The sequence below is a fragment of the Budorcas taxicolor genome, chromosome 14 (assembly GCF_023091745.1).
Source record: "Budorcas taxicolor isolate Tak-1 chromosome 14, Takin1.1, whole genome shotgun sequence".
NCBI classification, from domain to species: domain Eukaryota; kingdom Metazoa; phylum Chordata; class Mammalia; order Artiodactyla; family Bovidae; genus Budorcas; species Budorcas taxicolor.
The window spans coordinates 36,043,851-36,060,629 of record NC_068923.1 but is presented as its reverse complement, the minus strand read 5'-3'; the positions used below and the strand labels follow the sequence as shown (position 1 = coordinate 36,060,629).

Genomic DNA, 16,779 nt, shown 5'->3' with positions numbered 1-16,779 from the left:
TATTTGAACATTAAGGAATTTTTTGGTAAGGGACTGAAGAAAGACCTTCAAAGTTACTGACCCAAGAATTGTGGACACTGTTCAAAAATGATAGCACCCATTTGTATAGATATTACTTTCAACTATTCTGTGAAAATAGACTGCAATTTCATGGGGTGTAAAAAGTATAACATTTTTTTACCCTTGTAAGTATATAGCTCAAGTGAATGGAAAAATTACAACTTTTTCACTTATTACAAAGATATTTATATCTGTGTAGTCTTTTATTTTTTTGTATCTCTCCCACCTCAATATTGAATTCTAGCCCAGGATCTGTGCAGAGCTACATGACCTAAAGACGGAAACATTCAAAATTCTGTCTCAATTTCTACATTGAAACTGCAAAAAAAAGTAAAATGAAAGTATTACCTCAAAGATGAATCTGAGGATTACATAAAAAAAAAAAAGCATGGAAACTCTCTGAAAATTGAAGTGTTCTACAAATATAATGAACAACGTTCTATGGGTTTCAATAAGGTGAAGCCCACTGTATCTTAAGGAAAAATTTCTTCAAAATGTAACATACAACAAACTTTTGCCAAGAACTTACTTTAGTATAAATACAGTTAATTTCAGCCAAGCCGTTTTTCTGAAAAAACAACTCTTGCATAAAAATTACAACTCTCGCTCCAATTACATCCACACTGAATCCTTTAAAATCAATGAAGTTTTATGAATGAGAGGGATACGATCCAGTTACAGAGGAATTGATGACATATCCTCTGAACATTTCAACTGTTTGCCCCTCCTTGAATAAAACAAGGTTTGAACACTTTTCAACAGTCTTCACCCTTACAATCCTTCAGTGGTTTCTCAGTGCCTTCAGAATAAAAACTAGCCCATCTAGTTTGTTGTCTAGCCCATCCTCACCTCCAGCTACTATCTCACAATTACTCTCTGTTCAAAACACACTTAACCTGCCATGTTATTTCTTGCCTCTCTGCCCTTTCACAGAATTATATCCAAGATTCCACAGCCAACACCCTACTTTATTAGATAGTAGATCTTCCCACCAAAACCTCTGCTCAACCATTTGCACCAGAGTCTTACTTGAACCACTAAGGTGGATTGAGCTTCCTGTTTCTATCACAGTGCTTATTTTCCTGTATTGAAATTGTCTGTTTACTATTCCATCTTCCTCAGTCAGACAGTAGATTGTTTGAAAGAAGATGTGTATTTTATTCATTTTGGGGAGATAAGTAACTAGCATAGTGCCTTGCATACAGCAAGTACTCAACACAGATTAAGAGATAAATTAGTATGCAGTAGACAGAACGCAGACATAAGGGAAATGACAATTCCATTAACTCAGGAAAGGGCACCAATTTTGCATGGCCTACATCAGAATTCAGAACTAACTCAGAATCAATAAAGTACTTTTTCAATAGTTGAAGCTGTACCCAATATGCTACTTTCTTACCCATTCCTTATCTCTAGAACTTTTCATCATTGACAAAGCACTTTGTGCTTATTCACAGACATTTTGCCTTTTAATCATGAATGCCACTTCAAGATCATGTTTCTCAGCTGGGTTTTAGTGCAACATCCTCAGCATGTCCAAGTGGTATGGGAAGAGAAACCCTGGGCAGACGCTCTGTGCTCCAGCCTCTATTCTGCCATTGAACCACGGTGTGTTATTAGGGAAACACCCCAACTTGTCTAAACTTAGCTCTCTCTTGAACTTTGCCAACCTTGTGTGTGTGTGTGTGTGTGTGTGCGCACGCGTGTGTGCACGTGTAAGCGTGCTCAGTCACCAAGTTGTGTTCAACTCTTTGCAACCCCATGGATTGTAGCCCGCCAGGCTCCTCTGTCCCTGGGATTCTCCAGGCAAGAATACTGGAGTATGCGGCCATTTCCTTCTTCAGGGGATCTTGCCGACCCAGGGATAGAACAACCTGCATCTCCTGCATTGGCAAGCAGATTCTTTACCACTAAGCCACTTGGGAAGCCCTTGCCAACCTTAGTGAAGGTAGACAGTCATTTTTAAACACTATTGTCCTTGTTATCCAAATTGGCATTTGGAGGTAGCTAACTGAACCAGTAAGTGAATAGACTTTAGGGTAAGACAGGGCTGGTTTTGACTTCAAGATACATCACATAATAGCTGTGTCATCTTGTGCCAGCTAGTTAATCTCTCTGAGCCAGTTTTCTCCAATATATATAGAGGTACCAGTGGTTGACTTTATTTTTCTGGGCTCCAAAATCACTGCAGATGGTGATTGCAGCAATGAAATTAAAAGATGCTTACTCCTTGGAAGGAAAGTTATGACCAACCTAGACAGCATATTTGGAGAAGGCAATGGCACCCCACTCCAGGACTCTTGCCTGGAAAATCCCATGGACGGAGGAGCCTGGTGGGCTGCAGTCCATGGGGTCGCTAAGAGTTGGACACGACTGAACGACTTCACTTTCACTTTTCACTTTCATGCATTGGAGAAGGAAATGGCAACCCACTCCAGTGTTCTTGCCTGGAGAATCCCAGGGATGGGGCAGCCTGGTGGGCTGCCGTCTCTGGGGTCGCACAGAGTCGGACATGACTGAAGCGACTTAGCAGCAGCAGCAGCAGACAGCATATTAAAAAGCAGAGACATTACTTTGCCAACAAAGGTCCGTCTAGTCAAGGCTATGGTTTTTCCAATGGTCATGTATGGATGTGAGAGTTGGACTGTGAAGAAAGCTGAGAACAGAAGAATTGATGCTTTTGCATTGTAGTGTTGGAGAAGACTCTTGAGAGTCTCTTGGACTGCAGGGAGATCCAATCAGTCCATCCTAAAGGAGATCATTCCTGAGTGTTCACTGGAAGGACTGATGTTGAAACCGAAACTCCAATATTTTGGCCACCTGATGCGAAGAGCTGACTCGTTGGAAAAGACCCTGATGCTGGGAAAGATTGAGGGCAGGAGGAGAAGGGGACGACAGAAGATGAGATGGTTGGATGGCATCATTGACTCGATGGACATGGGTTTGGGTGGACTCTGGGAGTTGGTGATGGACAGGGAGGCCTGGTGTGCTGCGGTTCATGGGGTCACAAAGAGTTGGACATGACTGAGCAACTGAACTGAACTGAATGAATGATTAGACAAGATGAGTACAAAAATTTTTGTAGGTTTAAAAAGAAAAAAGTACCATGTAAAAACTCTTGTTAATACGATTTTCGTTTGGCCAGAACAATGTTTCACAAAGAGCTCTGTACGCCACATGATTACAAGGATTTAATAGACGTGCCTTTAAAAAGTTATTAACAATTTCACAACAGCTTAGTAAGTAAAGGCTCAGAGAAGTCCTACTGTGAAGAGATCTGCTTAACTCTGTTTAACCCATGCACTTGAGCATGGAACACATGCTAACACCTGGTGGATCAAGCATGAGAAACCCAAGAAGGCTGTCCTTCCATCGGGCGACTCTCATGAAAAGATATTCAGAAACAAAACCCAAAATGGTAAAAATATTCCCCATTCTACCATCCACTGAGTTATCATTTGGAACATGCCTATTTGCTAGAAGAAAATGAAGTATGTACGTAGCTACACATGTACATGTGTAGAAGAAATTCAGGTCAAATTTTAAGAGTAAGTCATAAACTCTAAAGGAGGAAGACTTCTCAATATAACTGATCACAGGTCTCATGAGGACTAAAAGGTGTTCTGATTGGGCATTTCTGATTGCCACAGGTTGAGCTACATGCTTAGTAACTTCTGGGATCATATGACATGAACACAAGAGAAAAGTAGTTCCTCATTCATTCACCAGCACAGTCCTTTAAAGTCACAATTGCTCTCTTCACATGGTAGCAAAAATTCACTTCATTATTTCAATGGTTCTTTCCCAGTATCCACTCCCGTGACTTTAAAAGCTGCCATTAATTTCTCATTAGCAAACTTTAATTAAAATGAATATGTATCATTGTTTTCAGCAGTTGCATTTGTAATAAATGTATGAGTACATGCAAATCTTGTCCAAAATGTTTCAAATAGCTATTTCTGAACAAGCAAACACTTTGATGGTTTTTCAAAGGATTTTGTCTACAGAGCGCTTTTAGAATCTGGCCCTTACCTAAAATAACTTGAATTCCATGCAAATACAATGGACAGTTACCAACCTAGCTAAAATCTATTTTATTGATCTTAGAAAGTAGCGTGTTTAAAATAGGAGTAATGACCTCTTAGCTTGGAACCATTCACACCTTTGTGTTTCTGCAACTTTTGTGTAAAATGCACTGAAAAGAAAAGCCAGAAAGAGCATAGAGGTGCTCCTAATTTAAGGAACCATGGGAATTAAAGATAATTGTCTAATACAACAACTTGAGATGAATGGCATTTCAGCAGTTTATTATCAAAGATGCACCCACACCCTCAAGTTCTATGCAAATATTCTACACCCAGAAAAGTTGAAATAATTCAGAATGCATCTGAGTGTTACATTCCATGAACTCTCTGACTCCATTTTAATTTCCTACATTAAGCTAAATTTTGTGGGTTTTTTTTTTTTTTTTGCTTTGTTTTGTTTTTAACATTATCAGGAGAAAATGAGGTTGAGTCTGAGATGATGCTTCCACCAAGTTAGCCCACCATCCTCCATAACCAGAATCCAAGAACAGATAAGATTAGACAACTCACATATAAATTATTAAATGATTATTCTGAATAAGTAGACAAACATGTAAAAACATTTCCAGTATTACTTCCTCCCAAATGACCCCGTGTTAGCAGAATAAAGTTCTGAGCCTTTATAGAAAACATTGTAGAAATGCATAGTAAAAATGAACCCTATGTGCCCACAGTTTCTCCAAGGGTTGGGGTGGTTAATGCATTTGTTTTACAGCCTGTGATTTTCCTTCTGAATTGAACCTTACCCATTCTGCCCCACTCCCCATAGCTTTGCTGTATGGCCAGTTGACCCAGTAGCTATGGTCTCACTGAGATGTGTCTAGGAGGCCCTTTTCTTTTCCTAATTATTTCTCACTTTCTGCATTTTATGTTCTGAGAGATTCAACATCATTTTCAATTGGGAAAATGTTTGGTCTAGAAGGTCCAGTAAAAACAATTAGAATTTGATACTCAATTTTTCATAAAGTATCAATTGGTAAGATACATGGATAGTTCTTCAGTTAATGGAACTGAGAAGTGTTTCCCTTCTTTACATAAATCTAGAAATTTTAAAGGTAAAAGAGGGTGATTATCAAATCCTGCATGAAATTTGCAGAAGTTAACAAATGGAATGTTAAGCTTCATTTACCACATTATCAGATTAAAACTGCTAATCATATGAATCCCAGCCACTAAACAATTTCAGTAATTAAATCAAGCATTTGAGTTCTTCATCAGAATGGAAGGCACCAAGCTATCTTTGCAGTAGTCAACCGTGGGAAATAACAGTTATCACATTTAAGTGACTTTTTAAAAAGTTCTTTAAATCCAAAGTATGAAGGTTTCCAAAATCAATTTGTCTGACTGCAAAGCATATAGCACTTTTCCAGGTAGTATGTGCTTGGAAAAAAAAAAAAAAAGTTTCTCAGTTTGAAAGGTCACTATCTATGCAATGCTTACCTTGCTTTACAAAGCAATGGTCCTGGAAAAGGTTGAAAAATTATCACACATGCTCTTCTCAATGAAAACACTATACAGTTCACCATAAATAAAGGGATATTTTCAGTTCTGTTCCACAAATTCTCTGAGTTGTTTCCACACAGGATAACTTAGCATAGTTAATGACTGGTAGTTTTTTTTTTTTTAATCACAAAAATAACTACAAATGAAATCGTAAAGGACACTAGCATAGCAGAATGTAGCCCCATACCAGTGCACTTGTGAGGAAGTTTCCTCATTTTACTTATACTTACTAAGCTGTTTAATTAAAAAAAAAGGGGGGGGGGAGGGATCCAAAAGCAAAACTCTAGGATGTTAGCATTTAAATTGTTCAACACCAAGAATTTTTGTAGCTGTAAAATATCACTCAAAAAGCCATCAAAAACACACAAATTTCAGAGAAACGTGTTCCTGAGCAGATTGCTTCATTATATTCCTAAATCCAGGCAGTGGCATCTCCAATGATGATTCCCTCTGCCCAAAGGAACCATATTCCAATTTGTACTCCAGTTTGTAAGTGGAAAGGGTATCCATGTAAAGAGTTGGCATATCAGATGACAAGCAGAAACACAAGTCAGTGAAGATGCCAAGTGTGATCAGAGTTTACAAGGTGCACCATCCTTTTCCAAGGGTTCTTAGTTCTCCAAGAAATCAGATATGGGGATGTTGCAAGATAATCAGGAAGTGTACCATTAGAGTAAGTCTCAGTCTAATCCCAGGGACAGGGAAGACTGGTGGGCTGCTGTCTACGGGGTCGCACAGAGTCAGACATGATTGAAGTGACTTAGGAGCAGCAGCAGCAGTCCAATAAAGTGTACTTGCTCCTATGTGGAGATGGTTATAAATACAGATATAAATATAGACAGTCTCCAAAAGAGACAAGTGTGTCCCTACTACACTCTCAACGTGAAGCACTTCTCTAGCGGTTATCATTAAAATGTGGCTACTTTTGAACAGCAACAACTGCCATCTAACTAGAACCAGCAGATTCTTCTCAGGGAACAAAAGAAGCCATCCAAATTGCAACATACATCTCAAACCCAACATAATTAAAGGGGATTTTTTTTTTTAGAAGATGTAGTCGGAATCCTCTCCTCCGCGCTGAAACAGTATGAAATAGTATCTCTAAAAATGTGTGAGGGGTGATGAGAGAGGGTGGTAGTGTATAAAGAGAGAAGCTAGTGAAGCAGAGGAAAGACGGAAGGGATGGGGTGCTCAAAGCCACTTAGTTGCCCTTCCCTTGCTTCTCACTTCTCTCCACCCTAGGTTCTGATTGCAAATTTTAAAATGCAAAACCCAGTTTTAAAAACAAACAAACAAACAAAAAACCCCAGCAAGAGTGTGACTAGGATTACCACCAAGGCAACCCTAAACGGGTCTCGTCAAAAGCAAAGCGGTGGGCATGTAGTAGCGGCAGCCAGTCCCCGTCCCCCCACCCCTGGTACGATACCTCCAGAACTGCCCAAGCTGCAAGATGTGGGTGAGTGACTGCAGGAGCCAGATGCAGAAGGAACAGGACGCAGACCTGGGTTTGCCGCCGGCCCGGGCGGCCCCGCTGCTGTTGCTGCCGCTGTTGGTGGCGGCGACGTGGCCCTTGCCGGCGCTGGACGCCTGCCTCTGCGGCGTGGAGGGGCGAGCCTCTCCTTCCGCGGCCGCGGCTCCGCCGCCCACCGCGGTCTTGCCCTCGGCCCCGGGCTGCGCGCAGCCAGCGGCGCCCGCGGCGCTGTCCTCGGTGCTGAAATCGTGCACGAACCAGCGGAAGCTGAACACCTGCACCGAGAGCGAGCCGAGCACCACGAAGAAGAGCGTGAGCCCGAACCACCAGCGCTGGCCGCGCAAGTAGTAGTCCACGGCGAGCCAGATGTCCGTGCCCACGTCCGCGAAGTACACGGCCACGGCCGCCAGGATCCAGAGGCAGTCCCACAGCGAGTAGCGCCGCTGCTCCGGGCCCAGGCGCAGGCACAGCGCCGCCGAGCCCGGCCCGGAGCCGCCGCCCGGGCCGCCCAAGCCCCCGGAGCCGCCGCCCGAGCCGCTGCTCCCGGCGCAGCAGCAGCAGCAGCAGCACCGCGAGCCGTCCGGGCAGCAGGCGCCGCCGGCCGCCTCCTCGTCCTCGGCCCCCGACCCCGACGGCAGGCCGGGCGCCAGTCCCTGCACCGAGCCCGAGTGGTCCGAGTTCTGCAGCGGGGTGAACGCCACGTCGCTGCCCTTCTTCATCTTCAGCCTCCCGTCTGACTTAGCGGCCATGATGCCTCCAGCGCGGAGGAGCGCCCTCCTTTATGTGGCACCTTTCCGCGCTGTCTCCTCCTCCCGCCACCTCCTCGCCGCGCCCCGGCTTCCCTCCCGGCGCGCGGCTCCCCTCCTCCTGCCCCTGCGCCGGCTCGCCCGCCGGGCTGGGCGCTGGGCCGGGCTAGCGGCGCGCCCGGAGCCGGCAGGAGCGCCGCCTGGCTGCCTGCGCGGAGCCAAGCTGCTTGCGTCGCCCAGCGCGCGCCCCGGCCCGCCGCCCGCGCCCCTCGCCGTCCCGGCCCCGCGGCTGCCGCCCGAGCCGCCGCCGCCGCCAGCAGCAGGACCAGCAGCGGCCGCCGCGGCGCTCCTCGGACCTGCACATTCCTCTCCTCCCCTCGCGCGCGCTCCCTCCTCCCGCTTCCTCGCCTCCACCAGCTGACTCCGAGCGAGAGGATGACCTCATCCTTCTCTTCCAGCTGCTGCCGCTCCCGCCCCGGCTGCTCGGGAGGGGCTAGGGAGGAGGAGGGCCCCGGAGGAGGGGCCGCGGCCGGGAAGCGCGGCGGGATCGGGATGGGGGTGGCGAGTCCCCGGGGCCCGGAGGATTGATGGAGAGAGAGGGTCGAGGGTCCCGGCTCACGGGATTGCGGAGAACGCGGGGTGGATTTGACCGACCCCGGGAAGGGGCGGGAGGGCGCGGAGAGAGGAGGGGTCCCCGCGTGCAGCCCGCGCGGAGGTCGGCGGAGAGTGGGGACGGCGGGTGTGGTACGGCGCGGGGCTCTTTGTGTTCGGTTCTGAGCTACGGAGATCTGGAGAACGGCTAGGTGTGCAGCCGGGGCCGACGAGGGTTGGGAGACTGGGCTAGATTCGGACACCAAGGCCTCGAAAGCCGACAGCGGCAGTGGGTGTGCCCGGCCCCGGAGAGCCGGCGAAGGCGCGGAGGACAGGCGGGTCCTCGGGGAGCCCCGAGCCCGCGCCCTCGGGGAAGGAGCGCGCGGCCAGATGGCTCCGGCTTCTCCGGGGAGGCCAGGCGCCCAGGCTCGGGAAGAGGAGGCGGCGGCTCGGATGCCCTCCGCCGCCCAAGCCGGCTCCGCCCGGCCGATACCCCCGCGCTCCCTTCTCGGCCGGGAAGCGGTCAAGCCTGGAGGAGCGGCGAACCGGAGGGCCAGGCGGCAGCCCACGGCCGCGTCCTCCTGTAGGTGGGAAGCGCCGCACCCCTGGCGGCGGCTCGGGGCTCCGCGGGCGGAGGGGCGGGGTGGCAGCCGTGGGTAACGGGCCCGGCCCGCGGGAGAGGAGTGGCGGAGCCCGGAGCTGACGCCACCTCCCCGGTCCAGTGGAGAATTACCTGCTCTTAAAGCGACAGGAGTTTCAGGCTTGTGTAGTCCCGCCACTCCAGAAATGACTGGAATAAATTAAATCTGTGATCACCGAATTATTATAGTAACATATAGAGAATAGGAAAATTGAAAAAGACTCTTGGAAATGCAGTCGATATAGGGTTCCGCGCCTCTTTTTTGATAAGAAAACAGTCTGATTTGTTTCACTTAACTTTTGGAAACGTAAGAGAAGGGGACTGTAATTCTTAAATTATACTGTGACTCACATGTTTTAAGCCCAGAGGGAAGTGAGGCAACACGTGTTACCCCGCCACGAAGAGCACCAGTGTGGTCTTCTAAATCTGGAGGCAAAACCTCACACCCTCGCGCTAACTTGCAGACACCAGGCTCAGTCTGAACTAGTATGTGCGCCATTCTTAATTGGTAGAATTATGAAGGAGATGTGCACGCATTTCTCTGCAAGTAGAAATAGCCACCCCAGGCGTCTCCTGCTACAGCTATCTGCTGTTTGAGCACCAACCCGATCAAAGTGGGATTTGCCCACCTTCGCCCTTTGTTCTTATAGACTGGTGCCTGCCCTGGGTCCCCTTATGGTGAACTCTGCCTGACAGTCTGGCAGGAGGGTGTTGGGCCCAAGAGCCCATAAACATTACCTGGCATGTACAAATCCAGTATTTCTATCACAAGGCGTGGCCAGATGGGGAATGAGGGTCAATGCAGGACCACGGAGCCAGGTAGATGACCAAGCAAAGGGTATGTTTTAAATCTAACTTTAAAACTGGGCCGTCTTGGAGACTTCCTGGTGGTCCAGTAGCTAAGACTCCATGCTCCCAATTCAGGGTTCAGGGAACTAGATCCCACCCGCCTCAACTAAGCGTTTGCATGCTGCAACTAAAAAAATTTAAAAATAAAAGACCCCACACCACAAAGAAGAACCTGCCTGTGGCAACTAAAATCAAGTGCAGCCAAACAAGTAAATATTTTTTAAAAAATTAGACCCTCTTGAAGTAGGACCATCCCTTTTATTTATTTATTTTTTGAAAACACCCCAGTTCTTTTCCCCCAAGGTCCAAATCTTAAGAGTGCATCTCCAGGGCACTACAGCTGATCCTTGTGCCAAAGCACTGGGGAGAGGAATGATCTCTTAGGTAACTGAGTCCTGAGGGATAAGGTATACTCTAGGTCAAGTGCAAGGCCTTACGTTGTACCAGGTATGAAAAGCCAGCTGATGTTTGGAGGTCTGGACCTGCCTCAAGCTTCTTCTAGAGAAGGGATGTTTCTTATTCAGTTGTATTCTCTGCCTATAGCACAGCGCCTGCACAGATGATTCACTCAATAAACATGAGCTGAATGAATGCATGGATTTACAGGGAAAAAAGAACTTTCCACGACAGAAAGAATGCTGCATTCTGTATTAATGTTCCCATGGAAACAGGAATTAGGAGACTTATCCTGTTAGGTTCTAAAAAAGAAACAACTAGTAATACTTTCCTTATTAGTATATTTATTCAAAACCATTTAGATTTTTTTTTAAGCTTCTGTCTGAACCATCTCTGGAAAGTGGTGGAAGTCAATGGGTAGAGTACATGAGTTGGAGGTCAGAGTAGGAGGTTCTTCCCCTTATTGGCCTCACAATCTGGGCAAATCACTCAATAAACAGGATTAATATAAGGACTGGATGAAATAATGCATATTACTGTGCTTTGCACACAATAGTGTTCTTAAGAATTTCTTACCTCCTATTACTCACATCTCAGGATGAGGTTTCTAAAATCACCTGCTGTATTGTCATCACTGGATCTGCCGAGGCACATGGATATATAGGTCAGAAGCTCAGAATTTAGACTCAGAGATGTCCTGAGTCATATTATTTAACTCCCCACTCCATCCTGGCCCTCAGGTTCATCATTTGTAATCTAGGGCTGATCACAATCTCTAGCATCCAGTGTTGTTGCCGGGAGTAAATAAAATGATGCAGGCAAACTCTTTGACACCATGTCCTACACTCACAATCCACAAAGTTCAGTTAATATTTTTCACATTTCTTCCACCCCTTCATGTTTTCTGGTTTAATTCCAAAACTTTACATTGAGCTAGTCAACTTTCCCTCAAATAAGCTTTCTTCAGAGCACAGCTGTTGGACCCCCTACATCAGAATCAGATGATTTTTAATACAGATCCCTGGCCTATCAATGCTGATCCCCTCTCCTTCAGTGATTTTGTCTTCCATCCTTCCCTTGTTGTTATAACCTAAACCACGCCATTACTCAACAGCTTCATAATCTCAATTTCAAGCATTCTGCTCTGACTGATTTCTCGTAAATGGTCAGCTCAGTCCCCTCAGTGCCCATGGACTCAATTCTGCCAGGCTTTCATGTCCCTTAACCCATTCACACTCTCACCTTTCTCCTTTCCCAGCTTAAATCTCGTGGTCAATCCCCATCAGCAGTTTCTGGAACACATCTCCATTTCTGTTGTTGCTCATCATCAATGTGGTTTCAGCCCTGCTCTGACTTCAAGTCTGAGCCTGTGCAACTGGCTGTGTATAGAGAAAGGGTGTCCATGCTGACCAGCTCCCACAGATGTGAGCCCGTGAACCTGAAGGAAGCCTAGGGCTGCTCAGCGATCACCTGGGGTCCTCCCAGTCCATTGGTGTCCTACCTGATTTTTTTTGGCTGCACTGGGTCTTTGTTGTGACACAAGGACTTTTCTAACAGTGGCACGTGGGCTTAGTTTCTCCCCAGCATATGGGATCTTAGTTCCCCGAACAGGTATCAAACCCACATCCCGTGTGTTGGAAGACAGATTCTTAACCACAGGGCCACCAGGGAAGTCCCTGTCCTACACTTTCAAATTATTATTTCTTTTCTTCTTTTCCCTTCTCAAACTGTTAACACCTCCTGCATCCTTACTCTCAGCGAATGACTCTGCTTCCCGTCACTGAGAACAGTAAGTTGACCACAACAGAATAGAGCCCCCGAAGCTCCCAGCACTTCCCCTGACCACTGGCCAGCATCTGTTCTTGCCTCCCCAAGGGGATCCCTTCCCTTGTTCACTAGCTCCCGTCCCCTTGTTCCCCTTGTTGCTCAAGAGCACTATTCAACACTAATTTCCATGATCATCAGTTTTCCCTCTCTTCTGGATTATCCCCATTCCATTCAAACACACTCTTATTTCACTAGTTAAGAAATAAAGCCAGCCAAAATCACAAAGACAAAACAAAAACATTTCCTTTGATTCCAGTTCCCTTTCTAGCTACCACTGCATGTCTTTGAAACCTTTTATGACAAACTTCTCGAGTTGCCTAACCTGGCTTTCTTCAATTCCTGTTCACCTGTCCTCTTGAATGCACTCAAATAAACCAACAACCACCCACTGAAACTGCTCTCACCAAGTCGGAGGCCACCTTTTCCCACTTCACTAAGCATCTCAGCCGACATCTTACCTGAACACTTCAGCAGCATTTGCCCTAGTTGATCACTCCCTGCTCATTGAAATGTGTCCTTCTCTCGGCTTTCACTACACCATACATTCTTCCTTTCTTTCCCCTCTCTCCAAGCAGTCTCAGCTAATTCTGGGTCCTTTGCTAATTCTTTTATCATTTCCTCTGTCTTTATATAGTTTCAGTTCTCAAATCTTCCTCTATGTGCTCTTGCTCCCTCAATCACTTCATGAAATCTTATGTTTTACAGTGCCACCCATATGCCAATGATTCTCATGTTTATTTCTCCAAGATGGAGATTCTTTTCCCATATAAGTCATTACAGAGTATTAAGAAGAGTCCCCTGTGCTATATAGTAGGTCCTTATTATCTGTTATATATATATATATATATATATATATATATATATTTAGTAGTATGGTTTTTTTTCCCAAAACTATAAAGTCTCCTGAAGCATTTAAAATAAAAGACATGATTAATTTTCCATTTTAGAGTGACCATTCGGGCTTCCCTTGTGGCTCAGCTGGTAAAGAATCCGCCTGTAATGTGGAAGATCTAGGTTCAATCCCTGGGTTGGGAATATCCCCTGGAGAAGGGAAAGGCTACCCACTCCAGTATTCAGGCCTGGAGAATTCCGTGGACTGTACAGTCCATGGGGTCGCAAATAGTCGGACACGACTGAGCAACTTTCACTTTCACTTTCATTCTGGTGACAACAGAGAGGTAAGGAATTTTGTACAAGACTCTTGGTGCCTTGCGATGGTCCATCAGTACACCGCATATACTTTGTGCCCAGAGGCAAATGCTGTGTCTGACATATTAGCAGGAATTTGATAAATACTCTGGGACACTTCATTCACTTCACTTCTGGGACAAGTTTCCCAGACAAGCTGTCTGTACCTGTTCAGACAGAACTACAACAGTGGCTTTCTAAAGGCTGGAGCTGCAAAAGCATAGAGACTTCTGAAATGCTAAAAAAAATCAACAAAAATGGACTTTTATACAAAATTTAAAGCAACACTAAGGAATTTAAATATTAGAAGTCAGTTGAGGAAGGACCAGATAAGTGCTGAGGGATACAATTACCAAGAATGGTGAGAGGAATATAGAGGGTTGAATTGCCTAAATATTTTAATTTTCAAATTGGCATAGCAACCCGGGCTGAGTAAAAGAAATAGAATGGGATGCAGTTTAGGGTTTGGAATGAAGTATCTCCAAAGCTTAGGACACAGGCTTAGATCTGATGCAGAAAGAAAGAGAGGGGCCCTGGGTTTCTTTCTATATTTTACAATAACCTCTGATGGGGAAGTGTGTTCTGTTTCTGAAGTATGTTAGTGAGTCATTTAGGTCTTAAAACATTTCCCGGTAAGAACAAAATGGTAAATGGTGGTTAAGTCCCCAAGCCAACGAATAAAAACCTGTTTGACCTTGACATCGTTGGAATGTACATTTGCAACAAAAAAGCAGAAAACCCATCATTTCCTTACTAGCCCTGAAATGAAATTTAAAACACACAAAAACAAAAACCAACACAATACTATTGAATAGGAAAAAGTTTTATTTGTATTACATGCTGGTGCTCAAGGGAAAAGGAGGAGCATGTAAAAGTATAGGAGCCCCTTCAGAAGGAGCTCACCTCCTCCCCTCCCCCTCCCCTGATTGTGACCTGTACTTAGTGCTTGCTTAGTCCTGCCTAACTCTTTGCAACCCTTTAGACTGCAGTCCACTAGGCTCCTCTATCCTTGGGATTTTTCAGGCAAGAATACTGGAGTGGGTTGCCATTTTGTCCTCCAGGGGATCTTTCTGACCCAGGGATCAAACCTGTGTTTCCCATGTCTCCTAGGCTGCAGGCATATTCTTTACCCACTGAGCCATCAGGGAAGCCCTACACTTAGTGACTTGCTGTCAAATAATAGAGAACGGGAAGAGAAGGAGAGTATTTTGTAGCAGAAAACCTAGAAACATCCTGTGGCTGGGTGATCTAAGTCAACATCAGCAGAAACGTCATGGCCATAGCAGATACTCCTGATAAGATGGGAGGAGGACTTCTCTGTGGTCTTCTCCCCACCAAACCTCTGAGGTTTTCTTTCAGGAAAACATCACACAAATCCCAGCTGAAAGGCATTCTACAAAATACCTGACCAATTCTCCCCCAAACTGTCAAGGTCATCAAAAACAAGGAAAGTGAGAAACTGCCACCGCCAAGAGTCGCCTAAGGAGACTCGATAACTGAATGTGATGTAGAAAACTAGTATCTATATGATGGGTAAGCAACAAGGTCCTCCTGTATAGCACAAGGAAATATTTTCTATATCCTGGGATAAACCATAATGGAAAAGAATGTGAGAAAGAATATATGTATAACTGAGTGTGTTTGCTAGACAGCAGAAATTAACACAACATTGTAAACAAACTATACTTCAATTAAAATAAAAATGTTTCCCATAAAAATAAATAAATGTGATATGGAATCCTGAATGGGATCCTGGAATAGACATTAGGAATACACAAGTGTAACTGGAATAAAATCCAGACTTTGCTCAGTAGTAATACATCAGTCTTGGTTTCTTAGTTGCAATGAACATAAACTCACTAATGTAAGATGTTAATAAGAAGGAAAACTGAGAGGTACATGTAGGAACTCTCAGTGTCATCTCTAACTTTTCTGTAAATCTGAAACTATTCTAAATTTAAGTTTATTGAAAAATTGAAAAAAAAATCACTACTTTGGGAAGAGTAAGAAAATCAATAAATTCAAAAGCAAACTGTTCAATAAAAAGAGGGAAAAGGGGGGTATAAAAATACCCCTATCAGGTGTGAAAGAGGGGCATCACTTCAACTTCAATGTTTACAGACATTAAAAGGATAATAATACATGCAACTACATATGGCCCAGCAATTATCTTCTGGGTATTTGTCCCAGAGAAGCGAAAATTTATCTTCACACAAAAAGGAATCTTCATGGAAGCTTTATTCATAATAGCCCCAAACTGGAAACAATCCAGACATCTTTCAATAGGTATATGGCTAACCAAACCAGGGCATTTCCACATAGTGGAATGCCTGTCAGCAAGTAAAAGACATAAACTAATAACATGGGGAACAACTTGGGTGAATCTCCAGAGAATTACTGTTGAGTGAAAAAAAAAAAAAAAACAGTCCCAAGAGAATGCATGCTATGGGATTTTTCTTTACACAACATTTTTCAAATGATCATATTTAAAAATGGAGGTGAGAAGAGTAGTTGCCAGGGGTTAAGGATGGTGGTGGTGGCTGGAAAAAGACCCTTTGGTGATGAAACTGTTCTGTATCTTGACCATGGAGGTGGCTACATGAACCCCCCAGGTGATAAACGTCCCAGAGCTGCGCACATGATGTGGATGGTGAGGGGTGATATGGACAACTTTATGCCAATACGCTTAACAACTTAGAACAGCAAATGAGAGCCTTATAAAGATATTGCGGGAGACCCTCCCACATTCAAGAGCATTAGAAGCCAAAGGCAAGGGTTCTTTATTCTATTTTATTTCAAAACTTGGAGTCTTCCTTCTCCTTGATGCAGATACATCACTGATGTTTTTAGATTTAGGGCTTCAGGGATGTAGAGGCTAATAGGGTTCATGTAAGACAAGGGAGAGGAAATAAGGAAGAAGGGAGGCAAACTTTTGGTGAGAGATCAGCTGGAATTTGGAAAGGGCCAAGGAGGAGGAGAAGTAGAAAGAACAAAAATGTCCTAATAAAGAGATCAACTTACAAACTTCACAAAAGGTCAGCCCCTTGTGGCACAACCAGTCCAGGACAAGCTTGGTACAGAGGGTGAGACAAACACAGTGGAACCTCAGCAAAGGCTGCACCCCGCCGCTCCAGGACAGATGCAGGCTGAGACACCTTTGCAAGCTGAAACAATGGTACCAGGTGGCAGTGTGTGCAGGTGCCTTCAGGGCAGAGCAGAGGAGACTCTGGTGGGGAACACAGCAAAGTGCAGGTGTCCAGGGGACTGACCCCAGGCTCAGGTGTGCTGGCAGGGAACAGAGGCCAGCCTGGTGAGAAGGCTGGGGCTGAAGGTGCAGTGGCAGGCAGCACACCTCTCATGTGAACAGGATCCTCCGTGAACCATGCCTTTTGAGAGACTCCCCTAAGCGGTAGTGGCTTGGAT

The 16,779-nt window shown here is 45.2% G+C and overlaps 1 protein-coding gene across 1 annotated transcript in view; it reads right to left on the bottom strand.

Annotated features, from left to right (window-relative positions):
- The window catches only part of XKR4 (XK related 4), a 308,792-nt gene extending 300,924 nt beyond the window's left edge, over positions 1-7,868 (bottom strand). Inside the window, exon 1 of the mRNA XM_052651940.1 lies at positions 7,075-7,868. Within this exon, the coding sequence (XP_052507900.1) occupies positions 7,075-7,868 (794 nt within the window). The remainder of the gene's footprint in view (positions 1-7,074) is intronic.
- Between the last annotated feature and the right edge of the window lie 8,911 nt (positions 7,869-16,779).